The sequence below is a fragment of the Perca flavescens genome, chromosome 3 (genome assembly GCF_004354835.1).
Source record: "Perca flavescens isolate YP-PL-M2 chromosome 3, PFLA_1.0, whole genome shotgun sequence".
Classification (NCBI taxonomy): Eukaryota; Metazoa; Chordata; class Actinopteri; order Perciformes; family Percidae; genus Perca; species Perca flavescens.
Window position 1 is genome coordinate 24,212,859 of NC_041333.1, and position 19,481 is coordinate 24,232,339.

A 19,481-nucleotide genomic window follows, 5' to 3' on the forward strand; every position below is an offset into this window, starting at 1 on the left:
ACCAGGGGCCAGTTGTTCAAAACATTTAATCTGGATCAAAATTATCTGGATTTGGAAATCCCATTTTTTGCTATCCAGGATCAGGTAATCCGTCTTACTTTCATGCCGGTTTTTCAAAGCAACATTGGATTGGATCACCCTTATCCAGATAGACAGTTTTCAAGATTACCAAATCCGGATTACCCTTGCTCTAAATGGGACAACGTATCACAATGTGGGCTACTAGCTATGTAAAGAACAGGTAGGAGAGCCAACATGGGGTTACTGTAAGTGTTTCTTAGTTTGAGACAAAACACAAAAATAACATTCACTTCCATTCATAATTTCTTTTATGACCCCTCATCTGAGTTACAACAAATAAAAACAAATATACATTAACAAATATATTGTGGATATTTTGAAAACTTCTTAAAAACAAAACAAAAGGCTAAATGTCCAATAGTTAACAAAATAAAGAACGTTCAGGGTTCTTCTTCATCTAAGGAGGAGAGACCAGCATTTCCAAGCCCTGTTTTTAGGAGGCGGATCTGAAGTTTGGCTTTGGTTTGCTGAAATTTGGTCAGCTTGATTTGTTCCTCTGGCAGGACGATCTGTGCTTTTGTTCTTTCAGTTTCTCGTTTAGACATGGGGACAAGATCATTTCTATTTTTATTTTATTTTTACTTTACTATACTGAATAGCTTAATTGGTAGCCTATGTCTACTTCATCTACTTTATTACTGTTACAACGGTTACACAAGTCAAGTGCAAAATATAAATAAAAGTATATACACTAAATGATACAAATGTATTATTTGACCAATTTTAAAGTTTTACTACATTTTCTTCCTGGAATCCACCTTGAAATCCTGGGATCAGGATAATCCTGTTTTTTTGGATCAAAGTTATCCAAATCCTAAATTTTGAACAACACAAACTGAAGGTTTGATCCAGATTAAAACTAGGATTGGATTCCGTAATCTAATCTAATTTCAGAATCCTTCTTTCCCTTTTGAACAACCCATTTTCAAGATTTGATCCAATCAGATAACCAAAATCCGATCAGATTACCTTTTGAACAACTGGCCCCATAGGATTAAAACAGCGTGATGTGATCCCACAATTCTCGAGTGAACTTGTGGAATCGTCAGAAACCAGCTGCCGTACAAGGTAATCTATTTAGAATTATAACACACACAAGTTAGTTGCTGAGATCTCAGAGTATGAGCGCATAAGATGATCATTCAGCTTCTTTTTTTTTTTTGCTTTTCTTTTTTATTTAGCTTTGAAATAAAATCCAAGGTTAATAAGATGGAATTTTTTTTCAAATACTCATATGTGTATGAAAGTATATACTATAGTTTATGTCCTGTTTTGGTGCAAATTACTATGTCTTGCACAAATGATAGAAACATAAGCCAAGAACATAGAAACACAAAAATAGAATTTATTGAAAATTAAAAAACAATGTTTTTGTGTATATTATTCTAAAACAGTTGACATTTTTTTAAATGATACAATAATTTTAAAGGTAAAGGTATCAAAATATATTTGTAAAATAAGTGTGCTGTACACATTTAGCTGAAGATCACATAACATTAGCTTCTAGCTTTACAAAAATGTGAAATGTGAAACATTATACCATACAAACACTGGTAAGTGGCCCACCTGTAAATACTGTACTGTAAAATAGTGTAAATATATTTTTTTTTAATATCAAACAATATCACAATCAACGTATTTAAACTGTGGTAATTCTCCTGACATTCTTGGAGCTTTCCTCTAGGCACACCTGGGGTTGGTTCTCACTGTGTAGAGACTGGCTGCTGGAGGACACGACATCAGGGGGCTGGGACACACCATCAAATTTAGGTTTTAGTGGCAATACACAGGTAGTTTTCTGCAGCACTGTAGATGGAAAACAATCACAGAGAGGTTTTTGTGTATCGTAGTTGCCAAACAGTGCAGTACAATGACACGCAGACCTGATCTAGATAAGGTAATAAGGTTACTTCAAAGACAGTGAATCAGAACTGAACTTGTGACCTCAAGTCAGAGCTGCTTCACATCAGACGTAATTGGGAAAAGAGGCAACTTAAACCAGTCCAGAAGCGTGCAGTTGTCCCTCAATTCATTATTAGATACCAGGATATTACACAATATATCAATACAGGATTTCCATAATCAATATAACAATCTATTCGTAGATTACAGGTAAGGACTATAGAAAAAAACGTGAAGCACAATTACCTCATCAACATTGACAGGCTAGAATCATGTCATGGTAATGACAATATTTAATTTGAATTCATGCCAGCATGTACACCTATAGATCATCCCAATATTTAGATGATACACCATTACGACGATGATGATGATGATGATCATGAAGGCACTTAGAAATGACCCTGTAGGCTAAAAATAGCACTGGTAGCATTTTGTGGAGCAATGCCAAAAAACATACACATCCCTGTCTGACATCAATCTGTCTGATGGGAGGCCAGTTGAGAAGCAACAATATAGCAGTGCAGTTTGTTCTTGTTCTCATCAACATGGGAGGGGGTGGCAGAATCTCCAGCTGCTGAATGAATGGTTGCATTATTCAGCTACAGTTGACCTCTCTCTCTCTCTGTCTCTGTGTCTCTGTCTCTCTCTTTCCTTCCCTCCCTGCCCTCCCTCCCCTCCCACCTTCTCTTTATCTATCTTACCTTAAGCTGACAAAGTCTTCCTGCCTACGAGTTTCCATGCTTAGCTCATTGTAAACTGCATCTGCAGGGTGAAAAACTGCAATTTAGCCTGATCTAACCTCACAGCCCCTCCAGCCACCCCACTTTGGACTTAAAGCTGACCTCAGCAGAATAGTAGGGATTTAGTGGCTCAGAAGTCTAAGATGTGCACCAAGTAAACACAGCATCCTGAGTTTAAATGCATTGTTTGTTTCTATCTGAAAAATATAAATATGATTTGTTTGATTTTGAAACCTGAATATTATGTGGTTCATGGCTGCCCAACTGGCCAATTGCAAGTACCTCAACCAGCTATTACATAAAGTGTTTACTTGCTCTGTATTTTTTGAAGTATTATGTTACAGTATACAGTATGTTTACCCTGTTTATTAAACATTATGTTTACTTTGCATTACAGGTAACCATTTTGCAAGCCATGCTGCAGGGTTTAAGGAATTTCAGTGGAGGGTTTTTCCTACTATTCCAATCATCCATTGGCTTCCTTAACTTTACATTCAATATGAATATTGGTTACCAGACTTTTGAATCTTGCTTACGTTGTGTAATCCATCACATTGAACATCAAGGGCCCTATCTTGCACAAATTGCCTTTGTACACCGATGCATATATCATTCCTATTTTGCACCCGACGCACAGCAGACTTTTCCCTCCACAGACGCACGTCGGTAAATTAGGGAATGTATTTGCGCTCCTGGGGGCGGTTCAGCGAAAAGAGGAGGAGTGTTCAGGCGCAAACGTTCCCTGGTGCTATTTTGCAGTTTCAGAAAACAATTCTGCCACTGACCAGGAAAAACCTGGTCTAAAGTCAGTGGCGCGTTATTCAGATGCTATTTTAGGGGCACATGCTTGACCATAATGTAGGGTGTGCACAACGCGCATACACTTTGCTTCTCTCCTCTACAAGCAGCAGTTCCCATTTTTGCAAACCACACATAATTACAAGAAAAACATATTACTGAAAATGGCTTCAGGTGTTTGGATAGGTCAGGAGGCACTTTATAGTACAGTCCTCAAAAAGTCGCAGCATTCTTTGTGGCTTGTTGTGTTTTACACAACATTTCCATGAATCATGGATGTGTTGATGTGTGAAAAGGTAGAGCCCCTCCTTTTCCCCAACTCGCCTGACATGCTCCACAACATTTAAACTGACCCCTTATCCTACACACACAAACGCGCTTACAAGCACACACACATGTAGCGGCGAATGTTTGTAACTACACGCGGTGCCGGCAACCGCAGCGTGGTTCATTCATGCGCAATCTTTATTTACACAACTTTCAGTTACTCAACAAACAGCTGTAAATCACATAGCGAACGACGTGGTACCCGTCGATTCTGCTCCATAACACATTTCTTTCTATTAATCCATACATTGTGCACGCAAAGACCAACATTACACTGATAGCACCGACTTTCATTTTCCTGGTCCCGCAGCAATTTGTTTCCCCAAGGCACACGAGCTCCATGACAATGGCTATTTTATTCCCTGTTTGGGCCAGGGGAAAGGGTTTATTTGAGCGGGGGAAAGCTATTGTATCAGTATAAAATTATGGGCTGTATTGTAATGCAATGCTTATTCAATTACAGGAAATTTATGTTATTAGTATTATTAGGAGTACATGAGGTGTATGAAGTATATTTCAATGTATGTGTGTGATTAGATCAAATATCTGCTGAACCACTATACATAACAAACCCCCTGTGATGTTGGTTTCTACCAATTAGTGTAATTTAAGGGCCTTATTTAAAGCGCAGGTCTTTCTGCCTCGAGAGAGAGTCGGAAGAGTGTCAACTTGCTGAGAGGTTGTATACAGAAACTTGTTGAGAGAAGAGATTTTTTTTGCTTGTGCTAGTTAAATTGAGAAACCCAGTGGTTTGTTTTGGAAGTTTTTTTTTTGTTAACCGAGTGCTGGATGACATATTTTAGAGCACTGTAAATAAATCTACATTTTCCCTGCAAATCCACGTTGGCTGTTGGCTGTGTCTTGATCCCATCACCACCCATTCTCAGTGTGTACTTGTCGCCACCATCCTGTGCGGACGTGGGCGGGGAGGCCCATTTTTCACATGATGACATAAATGAGGAAATATTAGAGGACTTAAGGAGACGTGATGTTGAACTACAGTGGGATAGGACACTCCGGCGGGATCTGCTCCGGGAGTGACAATGTGCGATGTGCTCCTGGTGGAGCGGGTGGACGGAGATGGAGTGGGGGGAGGAGGAAGGGGCACAACAGGAGCAGGTGGTGCGTTTGGAGGCCCAAGCTCCATGGCTGCAGCAATCCTCTCCAGACTGTGGAGATACGCCCGAGAGGCCGCAGCAACATCGCCACCCGGTCAAGACGGGTATTTATTACTTTACTGTATCCGGGACAACTCCCGCTGGCGTGCGCCAGGCAAATCCACCGTCATAATAGCAATCCGCCATGGAACAAGCGCGCCTGCTCTTAAAGAGAACGTGAGATGACGCTCTGATTGGTTTATTGCACGTTACACCCAAACAACCCATTTTAGATTTGCGTCTGGCGCAAGACTCATTTATCCCGCCGTTATAATAGCAACAGCGCTACTTGCATTTTGCGTTTCGTACTTGCGTTTCAGATCGTTAAAATAGGGCCCCAAGTCTGCGACGCTTTTTGTCAAATTGACGTTGTTGAGAATCAATCTACAATAAAGTGCATTACTAAGCAATCATAATCTAACGTTGACAAAAGAATTAATACTGACTTTGTTTGGTGTGATAAAATCGATTCAACTGATTGATTTTCATATTGCATGCAAATTAATGGAAACCAATATGTATGTATGTGTATATGTATGTATGTGTGTGTATGTGTGTGTATGTGTATGTATGTATGTGTATATATATGTATGTGTGTATGTATGTGTATATATATATATATATGTATGTATGTATGTACTGTATGTATATGTGTGTATGTGTATATATATGTGTGTGTGTGTATATATATATACACACATATATACACACACACACACACACACACACATATATACACACACATATATACACACACACACATATATGTGTATGTATATATACACAACTAACACACACAAACATAATGAAAAGGTTCTTTAAGGTTACTAAAGCTATATTAAATAATCTGTTACATGTATTGACCACTATAAGACTTTTTTTAAACTGTAATTTTGATACTGTCATATTAGGCAGAAACTTTAAGCAGAAACCTCATCATGTAAAACACATTTTTGACCTTCCATCAGAAATTTTGTGATCATTTAGTGTTATGGGTTTGTAAAAATCTGATTTACCAGTTAGTACAGTTATTTTAATTCTACAGTTTGACAGAATACATTTGTACAGTCAGATGTTCTGCTGCCAACAGTGTTATTGTTATTAAACAGTTGTAGTTTAGGTTTAAAATGATCATGGTGAGCTATGTGGGTCTCCTTCACCTGTGGGGCCCTCACTAGAGTATCCCAGGTTGAACGTCCCCCTTGTCGCCTCAGCAACCAATCTTCTCCCACTCACTGATTGGTCAAACCTAAAATTGTCCAAATGAATGGTCCAATGGAAAAGATAACCTTTAACTCAGATAAGGAAGAGCCACTTTGTCAGTTGTGAACAGACAATTTTCTTTTCTCACAAAGCTGTAGTATATCATGGGCCTCTGCATTGTTTTCATCATAAAGTGCTTTGACAGATAAAAAATGAACATCATTTTTCAGTGCATTTTATTAGACCCAACCAAAGTGCTCAACTCCCACTTCAATGTGCTCCATGGAAAAGCTATAAAATGTGTTTCAGCTGCATGGAAAATGCTGACAATTATAATGCGTTATATATCTGCTTCTTAAATGAGCTGAGGACAATTTGAATCTTAATTAAGTTGTTACAAAATGTAATGACTATTTAATGCATGTAATTTCAAATTCATGTCTTCAATTTTCTTTTATAATGAGGAACAATAAAAGCCCATTCATTCTCAGAAATAAGTTGTGCATATTAACCGAGATTCAAGCTGAGTCTTCATATTTGCTTATGTAAATTAAAAATGTTCACAGATTATTGGCAGCTACTTTCTCCTCAAGTCAGACACTTTCACTTAGGACTCCACAGTTGATCTTAAAGTTGTAACAAGGTTTTTATTGTTTGAAAATAGCCTCAGAAAGCAAAAATGTTCTTCCTTAAATCTTACCTTATTGTCTCCTGTGGGCTCAGTTCTGAAAGAAAAAAAAAAAAAAAAAAATAGGCATTAAGTTTACAGAATTATTATGAGCTATCAGCTGCTGACTTAATTATTCTTATTGGCATTGAACACAGAACCATTGTGCTTGCTTACTGCATCTACAGCAAGCTGTAAATGTCCACTGTTTATTAGTTTTTGGTTCTGCACTAATATCATAGCCTCCAGTCAGTTTGCAGTTCAACAGTGAAAGCTGGAGCTGAGTGTTAATGAGTTTTACACAGCTTCATGGTTGTCTTTGTCAAAGAGCCTGCTGGCCATGGCGAAAACAACAATATAACAATTGTGCAGATGGCACTTGCCTCAGGAGACATATAAACTGCTTCTTTTACAGGGAGAAAAATTGCCATAGTCATTATATTTTAAATCCCTGCTGTCATGCTGGCCAAAGTCTTTGAGGGTGACTATATTAGATCCCTTCTATATTCCCAATAATTACAAAGCATACATTACTCCCCATTGAGGTGGATTACTCAAGAAGAGCTTAATGGCTTGGAAGCATGCCACATCCTCTAACATGTGAAACATTGTCATGAAGTTAATTTAACTTGCTCAGGGATTTTACATTAAAGCTGAAAGGACGACAGTGAAGGAGGTATCGGACGTTTCAGGTATAGAATCAGCTGCCGGAGGAGAAAGGTCACACCTGCTTTATGATAATCCTTTTGCTCCAAACCAGAGCCATGATTTGCAATGGACCAGAATCAGTCACAGGGATTAAACTGACTTTTAAATGTGTGACTTAGGGACTTTTTGTTATCGTGCACAAACAGGCCTCCTCCATCTCCTTGTGCTATAGCACAACGATCCCCTCAGAGATGGCACTCCAAAAACATCTCTGCAACATCCCTCCTTCCTGGCCAGATGTTTTTTACAACATCACACCACTTTCTTTCGTCAACTTGCTAACAGGCATCGACCTCACTGTTTGGACAAGTGACAAACTTGTCACATCACAAATATTCTCAGTTGGGTAATGAGCTCTAAAAGTGCTGCAGTAAAACTGTCTCACTGTGTGGTGGTTTTAAAATCTTATTAATGGGCGTCTCAGAAATTCCTTAGCCATGCAATTTGGTACTGCCTTAGTCACCTTTAGACTTAAAAACAAAAATTCAACATGTCTCTCTTGAAGGAATAGTTCAACATTTTGGAAATTATGCTTAGTTAGATGAGAAGAGTGATACCCCCCATTTTCGGTCAGTTTAATATAAACTGGTGTTATGAGTGGTATTGATCTTCTCAACTGTCAGCAAAAAAGCTATCAAGCGTGTTTCCCAAAATTTGCAACTATTCCTCTTAAATCTACTGAACAATCTGTGTCGCAAAAGCTTAATGTGACACTGACTCATCTGGCAGGAACCAGGTGTGACAGGACATCATGTTCCCCAAGGTACAATTTCTGCCAGTGTACCAACAGCTATAATCCTTTTAGCATACAGGTTGGTGTCATTGTCCCTTTATTTATCCATGGGTGACTTTTCTGCAACATCCTGTAACACCTTTAAAGTGGAAGTACTTGTTTCTTGGCTGCCATTTGATAGAAGGCAATACAATAGCACAAAGTTCAAAGAAGATGTTTTCTGTTTTTTTTCTCTTTTGAAGAGCACAGGAGAGATTTGGATGTTGTAGCAGAAAAAAACATGCTACTTAATTTCAGTTGGACTTAGAAAACTATAAACAAAGTTACTGTAATTGCAGTGACAGAAGTATCTTTGCACATTCACACTAATGTCTTGCTCAGGGCCACCTCTGCACCTCCAGTTGTTAAGCGTGAGGACTCATTCCTTCCTCCTGTTCGAATTGTCCCAGTTTTTCTTGCCTATAACACCTCCAACCCTGCAGTCATACAGTACACATACTTCTCTAACCTTTGTGCTGCTGCTCTTTCCTGAGAAGAAAAGCTTTGTGCTGACAACTAATGTTCTGCCTTTGTCGGAAAATATATAGCGTGCCCTTGGTGAAGGTCAGCATGGGGCAGTGCCGAGTCACAGCGTGTAACCGCCCATCTTCTTCATTATACTTTAATCACAGTTTCTGTACTGGAGAAGTGTAGGGGGAGGTGACATTTTTTCACCTCGAGCAATTCAAGTAAGAGAAAAGTGCATACTTGCTTGTGTCCTTTGTCTATACCAGAGGACAGTGCAGATGCAGAGCAGGAGGAGCAGCACAACGGCAGAGATGGAGGCTGTTACCGCCACAGGGACTGTGCAGTCATCTCCCTCCTGCACCACCTCTGCAACTGAGGAGAGAAGGTTTCCTCAATGTTTTGGTAAAGAAATGCTGAAACACTGTTGTTACTTTGCAATTCAATTACAGATTTGCAGACAAGGGGTAAAGAAAGGTGTGTTCAATTTTCTGTTATAATTTGCAGTAGTATGCATGAGGGTGTTTGTCGAGGGAAGTGGATTTCAAGAAAATGTTTCTACAAATGGAACAAGATAATAATGCAGTATTTGCAGTTTGGGCCTGAGAGAGTTTGGCTATGTGTTGCAAAGTCATGCAGTTTTGATCTAGCAGCTCCTTTCTGTTCCACTCATCCACTCTTCTCTTTAATAGTAATGCCCAGTGATGATTCACAGGCCTCCCAAAAGAGAAAGGGACAGAAAAAGAGGAAAAAACAAAGTGAAACACAAAGAGAGCCAGGTTAAAAAAGAGAAAAAGGAATGTAGAGACAGAGAACTAAACTAGGACAGAACAAAGAGAGACTAATGGTGCATGGGTGTTTAATTGTAAAACACAAAGGCCGTGTTCTCTCACCCACTGTCAGGCGGACGCTGCTCTTCAGTGGTGTGGGGAGGGCAGACACAGAGGCCAGACACTCCACGTTGGAGCTCTTTGCTGCCGTGAAGCTGAGGTTGCTGGTCACATTAAAGAGGCTCTTCCCCGACTCTTCACTACTGATGTTGTATTCACCCTGGCTCATCTCCGCGCCAAGAGAAAGAATTCGTTTTATTGTAATTCTTCTTACTAATTACAATCTGACTCAATACATAACTGTATTTAAAGGAACAATACAAATGTAAAAGTATTTTTTCTTCTTGTGATGCGGCCACGATCTGTTGTGACCATGTTTGTTTTTAAATTGCTTTGGAGATGACATCTCTTTTTGTCTTTGTTTTAGATTTGCTCAGCCAATAGCTGAAACGCTCCATTCAGAGGCAGATCAGTGTGGCTGTAGTTCACACCAATGTAATGAAGCTCAATACCATTTGGTTATTGGTACTTAGCACCAAACAATTACACTTGAGAAAATTCTACAGCAACATGTCTTTCCAGATATAATTACATGATAATCCTAAGACTTTGGTTGGACCCGTAGTGCAGTTTTCTAAAAGGTCTGGAAGAGTCTTTAGGCCACTTTCTCCAAACAAAAAGCCTGAGAGTAATAATGTACCTGCATTTGCACCTTCTCTGGCTCGGCACAGGTACACACTTTTTTTTGAATTTGTGCTGTTTTGCAGGGGTAATACAAATGAAAGTGGTCTTGAGTTAAAATGTGCACAAAGAGAACTAAATTTTGTGAAAAATGGACACAAATGTTAGCTATTTTTTGCCTCTTGTAATGCTATAAACCAAATGCAATTGAGTGCATTGTACTGTATTGGGGTTACAGCTGATAAAACTTTTTTTGTTGATTCATTTCTAAATCTATTTGTGTGTGTCAAATGAAGAGTTGCAACAGTGTACCTTGATTTTAATAAGAGTTTTCTAATATATATTGCTTTGCTAAGTTTTCAAAATAACAATAGTGAGGAGGATGTATGTACTTACCTTTTTGTCATTCACCTGCCATTGCAAAGTGGGTTGAGGGTACCATCGTGCTGCTTGGCATTCAAACAGGACCAACTGACCCTTGAAAGCCAACTTGTCCTCCCCAATGACTCTCACGCTGCCCTTTTCTGCAATGAGAAGAAGGTACATACACAAACTTAAATAGTTTCTTATTTATGTGCTTACATGCATCTAAATGTACTTTTGCATATGAGATTGTATAAGTTTATGAATAGCGACACCGGGTAGGAATCTACAAATTTCTTTTCTGTTCTGAAATGCACGTTGTTGCATGCACACATCTGTACCCAAGATTAGCATCACCTCTCCAGTTGGCCTGCTCACTTTCAATGATTGATCACATTTCTCAAAGTCTCAATTGCCTGACGAATGCTTATGCTTTTTTCCCCTTCATCTCCTTCCCTACCAGCCAAATAAGCCACTTAAGGCCCTGGGAGATACAGTATCTCAAATGTGAAGTCTCCTGTCTGGCAGAATGAAAGGCGGTGGATGCAACAGACAATTGCTACAGACAGAAAGATAATTGCAGAAGCTTCGGTGCTTTGTCAAATGAAATGACATGTCTGTGTGAATTTAGGTTTAAATCCCTAGATCTTTTGTGCGCATTATTGGATGTCCCTTTTCTCCAGGGTCTTTTATGTTATGCCTGATTTGGTGTCATAAACATCATACCCTCCAATTCTAAAAGAGTGTACTCTGGCTGCTCTTAGAGAACCTCAGCACCATTGAAAAAAGGTTGGCGAGAAACCAGCAGCCTCATTTGCACTGACTGATGAGGGGCTCTGGGCGATCATGGCAGATTGATACATCTAAACAGAGAAAGGGACGACATCAGCACTCTCTCCCAAAGCTCCAATTTAAGTGATCCCTGAAAAAGGTTTCATAAGGTTGGTTAATCACTGTAGGGAAACTCTGAAGACTTTTGGCTGCTGTGGCAGGCTGCGTGAGGCCGGGAGCCCCCACCCAACTCTAATTCCACTGATATTTCAGCAGGGGTCCTCAGAGGGTAATTTTAGCTGTCTGTGTGCAGGATTGGTGTGTTCATGCGCACAAAGGTTGTCTAACATAAAAAGTATATAATACATGCACTGTATGTTTGGGTGTGAATGTATTTCAATGAGAAGGGCACTATGCCTCTACGGGCCAAACATCACAGCATGTTCACTCTTTTTATTGAAGAGTTCTCCTTTTCTGCAGCTCTAGCATTCACAGCAGACCCTGTTTGTACTCAACAGCACATGCAACCATATTGATTTGCTCAAGTTGTGTGTGTGTGTGTGTGTGTGTGTGTGTGTGTGTGTGTGTGTGTGTGTGTGTGGGGACTGTGTGTGTGTGTGTGTGTGTGTGTGTGTGTGGGGACTGTGTGTGTGTGTGTGTGTGTGTGTGGGGACTGTGTTGTCATATTTACATCATCTTTATATTGGACAATTAAAGCAGGGAGTGTGGATGATAGCATACAGAGTCAACCAGCCCGCTGTGGATTTGTGGCTTTATTCCAACAGTATATTTGAAACTGCAGTACACAAATCACAGGCAGAGTTGCTGACTGTTAACTGGGCGTGCCAGGATGCACAATTAATTCAAAGGCTGTGTCAGGCCATAGTGATCCTCTGCATCCAGACTGAAGGGCCTGATTCCCCATGCACTACTGTTAATGGCTGCATATGTCAGTGGGGATTTGTGGCACTGGCAGCAATGGAGGCTCTTACAGTAATATATTGGAGGTGATGGGTCATTGGTTTTGTTTCCTCTCGCTTTTTGCAGAGAGGATGTTTCCACACTGATTTTTTTTTTTAGCTGAGCTCTCAACTCAATTTGTACATACTGCAGATGCAAATACGTTGAATGATAAGGTCAAGAGAAGCCCAGGTCCAGGCAAGTATTGACACATTTGCGAAATAAGTTATCATCTAGTTTGAGGCATGCTACCTCCACGTGAGCAAAAACTCTACTGTGTGAATAAATAGCACCGAGTGGTCAATATCTTCCCAGAGATGCCATTACTTAGTTATCTGCCCAAATATGACTTTTTTTAATTAAGTTTTAAAAATATATATATTCTTCTTCACTCTCCCAAACAAGCCCGACTACCCTGCCTTCAGCTAAAAGAAAAGAAATGCTTAACCCTTTCCTTACCTCCCTTTCAACCATAATAATTTTTGTACAGTCCCACATTTCTGTGGAAATGAAAAGGTTTTTGAACGGTATGGTCAATTTAAGTGATACTGCTCTAACTTGGATGTTTAGACAGTTTTAGTTGTTTAAATGTTTTTTTGTTTTTGTGGTTATTACTATCAGGGAAGTCCCACTTGTTGAAATGCTGCAGTGCTCTCCAGCTAGAGACATCAACACCATCAAAACTGCAGAGAAATACAGATTCTTATCAAGTCCTGACTCCTAACTTGCCAGCAAATGTGCCACCCAGGCTTCACACGGCATACCCACTTTGGCACAGCACATCTGCATACAAATATACACTAAATGAGGAAAGGAAGAGGAGAGGAGATTGGCTGCAGCCTGTTAATCCTGCTCTGCTGCCTGGTCTGACTGGCATGGAGTCCAGTGCCTTCCACCTGGTATTTATATCTGAGAGCCAATCAATTCCTATCCCAGACACCACCCATACTAACATAAACAATGTCACAGAGACCATCAAACATGCCTGGCCGGGCCACTGTACTCCACCACACAGGCCCAAATGACTTCCCACCCTTGATATACACCCTGATTGGTCACTCAGGCGCTTGTTCAGCTGCTTTTACAGAAAACTTTCATTCATGAATGCCCACTTCAAAGGAAGCATGAGCGCCTTCGTGTTCTTTATTTTTTGTGAGTAGAGATGGCAATGTGTGGGTGGGCAAAATGAAAGCAGCTACACAGCTCCTGCTTAGTCCCTTCATTTACCTCTTTTTATTTATTTTTTAATGTTGCTTTTTGCCTCGTCAAGGTAAAATGTGGTGTGGTTCTGCACTCTCTCACACTGCAATAGTTGCAATTGAGACTTGTTCTCTGCTTTGTTTACTTCGCAGCTATGCATGCTACAATAAACCAAGGTAACATGCACACACATCCATACATGAACATATGCACATGGTACCTCCTCTGATACAAACATATGGACATACAGACCTTGTACAAACAGGCTTGCTGTTTTCCTATCAATACCCTGGAGGTCACAGGTCACTTGTCCCTGGTTGTGCCTCTGTGTGTTTTTCATGACAAACACCCAGCTGTCCCCCTGTGAGACACGGCTTTTTTCAGCCGTCATATTTGGGTTGATGGAGGGCAGGACACCAATCTCCTTGGAGATAGTGAGAACCGCTGTACCATTCAGCAGCCACACCATAACGGTCCAGTGGGTGTTGGAGGTACTGCAGGTAAGCCGGGCCTCCTCTCCTCGCAGCACGGTTAGTGTTCCAGGTGACAGCTTCATCTGAGCTCTGACTGCTAAAAGTCCAAAAACAAGATGTAAAATACATTAACAAGTCCTTTCATGTTAAACAGAGTCTGAGACAGTTTTCATAATAAGTAAAACCAAATCAAATCACCAATCAAAGCGTGGGCTGGACTATTTCTTGGCTGGGAGCAGCATACCGGTTGATATCAAACTGTTTTATATGTATGGGGTGCAGTGGCTTCCTGGAGTCCTGTCGTCACCTAGAAGTTGCCAGGCAACCAGCGGAAACTCTGTATTTCCAAAAATATCAAACTACTCCTTTAACAAAACCTAATAAGATTTAGTAATATAACAAAGTAATATTAGGCAAATAGAATTAAGAAGCTGGCTCTGCAATATACAACACATAAACCACATAATTTCACTATTGTGTATTGTGCAATGTGTATATACAGTAAGATCACATTTGTACAGAAATCAGAATTGACACATCCAAACTGTGTCAGATTGACATTGCTGGAGGTGTTAAGGAAATATTATTTGAGAAGAGACTTTTCATTTTATAGTCAAGGGATAAACTGAAGTTGGTGTAGTAAAGAAAACCCATAAATATGGTGGAGAATTAGTGACCAGTAAGTTGAGGCATTCACTAAGTTAGCTCAAAGAACAGAAAAACTTAACAATTCAGTAGCATTGTTTTAGTCAAATTTGAGTCAAGAATTCTGAGGAGGAAAAGTGAATGAGTTATTGCTTCTTTGTCATGAATTGGTAGAGAGAGTGAATGAAAGAAAGAAAGCCTTAGAGGGATAAAGAGACAAAGAAAGAAAATGACAGCACAACTCCCTAAATGTGTTTTTACTCAGGCTGTCCAGATGGAGATTGGTGATTTGGCCGGATGCATGAATAAGGGCAAATAGGATTTAGGGAAGAAATACTATAGGAGACTGTAAATTAATCTGTAGCTGTCGGCAACAGGCCACGGCATCGTTCTGCAGGGTAAACATATTAACAGTAACCTGCAAGGATTACATGAGTAGGGCTAAAATAGAAGAATAGATTCTATGAGGAAGTGTTCATAATAACCCACTATGCACTAACTGTTAGGGCCTACTCAGTGCAGCTCCCCAGCTGAATTTCAGTGTATCTTTGTGGCTTTCTATCGTTGACAAATAAAGGAGAAGAGGAATTAATATTAATGGCAAACCATGAAATATAAAATAAGAGGTTCACACCATAGTACTCGGGGTAATGTATAACTTGTTTGTGGTGAGCTAACTGCGTTACCTTACACAGCCAGCATGTAGAATCATAAATTATGCATCCATTTAGGAAATTAGGCCTAAGAAATATCTAGGCCAGCCTGTATGGTTATTTCTTTTAATTGCAATCAGAGAATGGCAGTCTAATGAGCATAATTTGTGTGTGCTCCTATTGGGACCATGAACCAGTGACTCTGAAGTCCCCAAACCGCTGACTACATTTAGCTGTTAACTAGATAGGTACATTAGGCAGCCATTTAAAAGAAAATTAATTATAAAGTGCAGATAGATTATTTAGCCCTCTAATTAAGAACACCACAGCACTGAATGTGGCCGTTAGTACAAGCACATTACTGGTCTTTGTGACACATCTCCAATCAAACAAGCTGCTTTGTTTGTTTTGAACTGAAATCTAACCTTGAATCCTGCATGAAAGCAGGAGCATTAACAGAAAAAAGATGTCCATGTTTAATCAGTCGATCCAGTCAATCCATTGTTGAACGGACCTGAAACAAAAATAGTTGAATTATTCCCTACAGAGGTTGATCCAAATCACAAGTCTTTAGCCATGCTAGCAACGAGGCTCTAGGGATGATGTCTTTCTTTGAGTCCACCATTTTGGTCCAGACTGAAATGTCTCAACATCTACTGGATGGATTGCCATGAAATTTGCTACACATATCCATGGCCCTGCATGGTCCATATATTCCAGTAGGGGTGGGAATCACCAGAGGCCTCACAATACAATATCATCACGATACTTATGTCACGATATGATATTATTGGGATTTTAAAGCATATTGAAATATTCTACGATACATTGCAATGTATTACCTTTTTTCCAACTTCAAATTTTTCGCAATTTCAAATTATGTCCCCAAAAGGAAACTTTGTCAACATCTGTTTTATCTAAAAATATACATTTCTGTTCTCTGTTCATCTCACTTCAATTCTATTGCTGCAAAATGGGATTGTCAAGCAGACAAACTGACCAACACATATGTAATAAAAGATTGATACTTGGCATCTCTGTATCGATTCAGTATTGCCACAGAAAATATCGTGATACCATGCTGTATTGATTTTTCCCCCACCCCTACTTTCCAGTCAGCCTCAGCTGTACTTTGTTTAGTGCTAATTAAAATATGTTAGCATGCTAACATGCTACACTAAGATGGCAAACATGTTAAACACTATGCCTGCTAAATATCAGCATGTTAGCAGTGTGAGCATGTTAGAATTTAGAACCCCTAGGATTAGTCTTTTAAAAAAAACTTATATAAAACATATATCTATATAGTAAATCTTCTATAAAAGACAACAGGATCAATTGCAATCTAACCTTTTAAGTTTACCTGGTAAATCACTTGTTGGTAAAGTTTTTTCCATACAGGTCAGAAAAATTAATGAAGCTTAGATTAGAGATTATTAGAGTTTATTATATTTAATTTAATTCTATTTTCTTTATTCTGAGCTTAACTCTTCCCTGTGCATTCATGTCATTTCAAACAACATTAAACTGAGTATTTGTTGACTCCAAAATGAAGCAGTGCAATCAAGTCTAACCAACCCAAAAAGTCAAACCAAGTTACAGTAAATGTAACAGAACTTGAATAAAATGGTGTATATCTGTTCACTGTGTTCTTGTTTCTGGTAGTAGTAATAATAATAATAATCTTAATTTATACGGCACCTTTCAAAACAAATTTAGAAATGTGCTTTACATGGAGAATCAGGATTAAAACATTTCAGAATTGGGCTGATGTGATCTTGTCTTCTAGTATTTGTTAAAAGCCAAACAGCTAAAAAATGTATAAATGAAGCAGAGCAGCTGCATTTTGTATTAGTTGAGGTTGTGAGATTGTTTAGGGTTTACCAATGAATACAAGATGACATAAAAGCATGAATGAGCTTCTCTAGATCAGGTTGAGACTGGAAAAGACTGTTCCCCAATTGAAAGAAGAAAAAAAACACCCCATGTGATTTAATTGCTTTTGTAACTTGTTTTTCAAATAAAAGGTCACTGTCACAGGTTTGACATTTGTAGACAGGGAACCAAGATATTTTTTTGTAAACCAAAAAGAAGGATTTCTTTCATTTAGCTGGAGAAATCTTTTGGACATCCAGCCCTTGTTTTCTGATAGACACGATAATAAGTGAGGAAAATTGCCTTGAAAGTAAAGTTCAAGGCAGTTCAAGAAATGTTACCACAAATTTTATTTTTAGTCAAAGTGCAACAGTTTCAGTTAAATTGATTTAGGTCAGAGTATGATTACTTATTTAGAGGTTACCCAGGAAAATCACGGAGATCTTATGTATAAATAACTTGCAGCACTGTCTTTCAACCATTTCTTTCACACACAGCATAAAGCAGCATCTCCTGAATAACGTTAAAGTCAATGAACAATAAATAACTATAAATCCCATTGTGTTTGTCTGACTCACCTCAGTCTGGCATCTCTGTGGATCAGCGGAAAGTGTCACACACAGTGGATACATGTCAACGATGCTGCACCTTTCTCATGCTTGGTGCTCAGCCATGTCACCTAAAAATGTCCTGTTAAATATTACCAAACTCAGTGGGAACTTTGCCCTGTGTTACACACAGATGTAAATATAGAGTGACTCAGACTGCAAACAATACCTCTTGTAAGCCCCCAGTTCCCAGGGGGCCTAACAAGTAGACCTCCACCCTCTCTTTAAATGAATGGATTTGGACACACTGGATGATGTAGCCGTATGATAAACATCACAGATGTACAGTATGATATATAGCAGAAGGATGACATGCTTTGATATCTTTTAGCCACACTAGTAGTGTTGCACTGGATGGCAATGTCAGTCTGTCAATTTTTTTCCACCACTTTGGTCCAGACTGATTTATCTCAACAACTTTTGGATGAATCGCAATTTACAGACATTTATGTTCCACATAGGATGAATCCTGCTAACTTTATTGCCTTTATTTTTTGGCTTTAAGTGAAATGTCTTAACGATTATAGGATTACTGATTATTGGATTGCCAAGAAATTTGGTACAAGCCTTCATGGTTCACAGACAATGTATTCATTTGACTTTGGTGAATCCCTGACTTTTCCTCTAACATCACCATGAGGTTGATTTTTGTTGTTTTGACTGAAATGTCTCAGCAGCTATAAATTATCATACAATTTGGTGCAGACATTTATGTCGTCCATTAGATGAACTACCATCATCAGATCAAATGTTCAGTTTGTCCTATACTTTGGTTTATGACCAACTTCCTGCAATAATGACAATCCCATCAGCCCACTGGAAATATGGAAATGTTCTTTGTGGTGCTGATAGTGCTGAAATAAGATGGTGAACATGGTAAACATAACTGCTACACATCTGAACGAGAGACACTTAGGTATACATTCCTTTATTTACAGTGGTATCTTGCGATACATCGTTAATAAAGACGGAAATACTTCTTCGGGACGGTACACCTTTGTCCTTCCTGTAACGATAGCTGTCAATCAAGGTAGGCTAAGGCGGTTTGTGGGTGAGATTGCGTTGAAAGTGACCAATCATAAGGCCGGTGCCTCCTTGGTTTTCGCCCCCAAAATGTCAAAAGTCAGTTTCGATCACACAAGCAGAAATCCACTTTGAAAGCAGAGTGACCTGTAAGAGCGTGTATTTCCCTCCAGCTCTCGCAAAGCAGATACTCTCTCACGTGTGGTGGCTGATCTGTGTGCTTCCTGAAAAGTTTTATTCACGCAGGTGCCATTTTTTGCCTCTCCCTATGTTTTGTTTCACACCCGCAGCTGCCTGTACATCTCTGGTTGTTGAATTGGTGTGTGAAATAATATAATTTGACATATATATGACATAAACCTGACACCATACATATCAGCATGTTAGCATGCTGGCTTTTAAGTACAGCCTTATAGAGTTACATGGTTGTAGACTTTTGTTTTAAGAACTTCTGGCTGGTCTGGCCTTATCTTGTGTTTTTTCATTTTGGAAATGAGAAACAGATTTTATCAACGGCAGTAAGCTGCATGTCACATCTTATTTCTGTTCAGTGACTCTCAATTTAAACAAAGAGTA

The 19,481-nt window shown here is 39.3% G+C and overlaps 1 protein-coding gene and 1 long non-coding RNA gene across 2 annotated transcripts in view; one reads left to right on the forward strand and one right to left on the reverse strand.

The window, feature by feature from the left end:
* LOC114549530 (uncharacterized) overlaps positions 1 to 10,471 on the forward strand; it is an 89,401-nt gene extending 78,930 nt beyond the window's left edge. The window contains exons 3-4 of the long non-coding RNA XR_003691561.1: positions 9,093 to 9,228; positions 9,727 to 10,471. This is a non-coding gene — a long non-coding RNA (uncharacterized LOC114549530). The remainder of the gene's footprint in view (positions 1 to 9,092; positions 9,229 to 9,726) is intronic.
* On the reverse strand, positions 1,408 to 17,959 carry igsf5b (immunoglobulin superfamily, member 5b). The gene is made up of 8 exons (XM_028569864.1): positions 17,853 to 17,959; positions 15,825 to 15,913; positions 13,881 to 14,198; positions 10,731 to 10,858; positions 9,717 to 9,882; positions 9,067 to 9,198; positions 6,912 to 6,936; positions 1,408 to 1,887 (listed from the first exon to the last, which is right to left on the reverse strand). The coding sequence occupies exons 2-8, from the start codon at positions 15,871 to 15,873 to the stop codon at positions 1,848 to 1,850; spliced, it is 858 nt and encodes a 285-aa protein (XP_028425665.1). The 5' UTR covers positions 15,874 to 15,913; positions 17,853 to 17,959; the 3' UTR covers positions 1,408 to 1,847.
* Between the last annotated feature and the right edge of the window lie 1,522 nt (positions 17,960 to 19,481).

Bases quoted from the DNA above. Each gene is read 5' to 3' on its own strand.
- igsf5b (XM_028569864.1), bottom strand. From the start codon at position 15,873: ATGGACATCTTTTTTCTGTTAATGCTCCTGCTTTCATGCAGGATTCAA. The intron at 9,199-9,716 runs GTGAGAGAACAC...TTCTCTCCTCAG, and splicing joins CAGCGTCCGCCTGACAGTGG to TTGCAGAGGTGGTGCAGGAG. The intron at 1,888-6,911 runs GTAAGATTTAAG...TTCCATCTACAG, and splicing joins AGCCCACAGGAGACAATAAG to TGCTGCAGAAAACTACCTGT.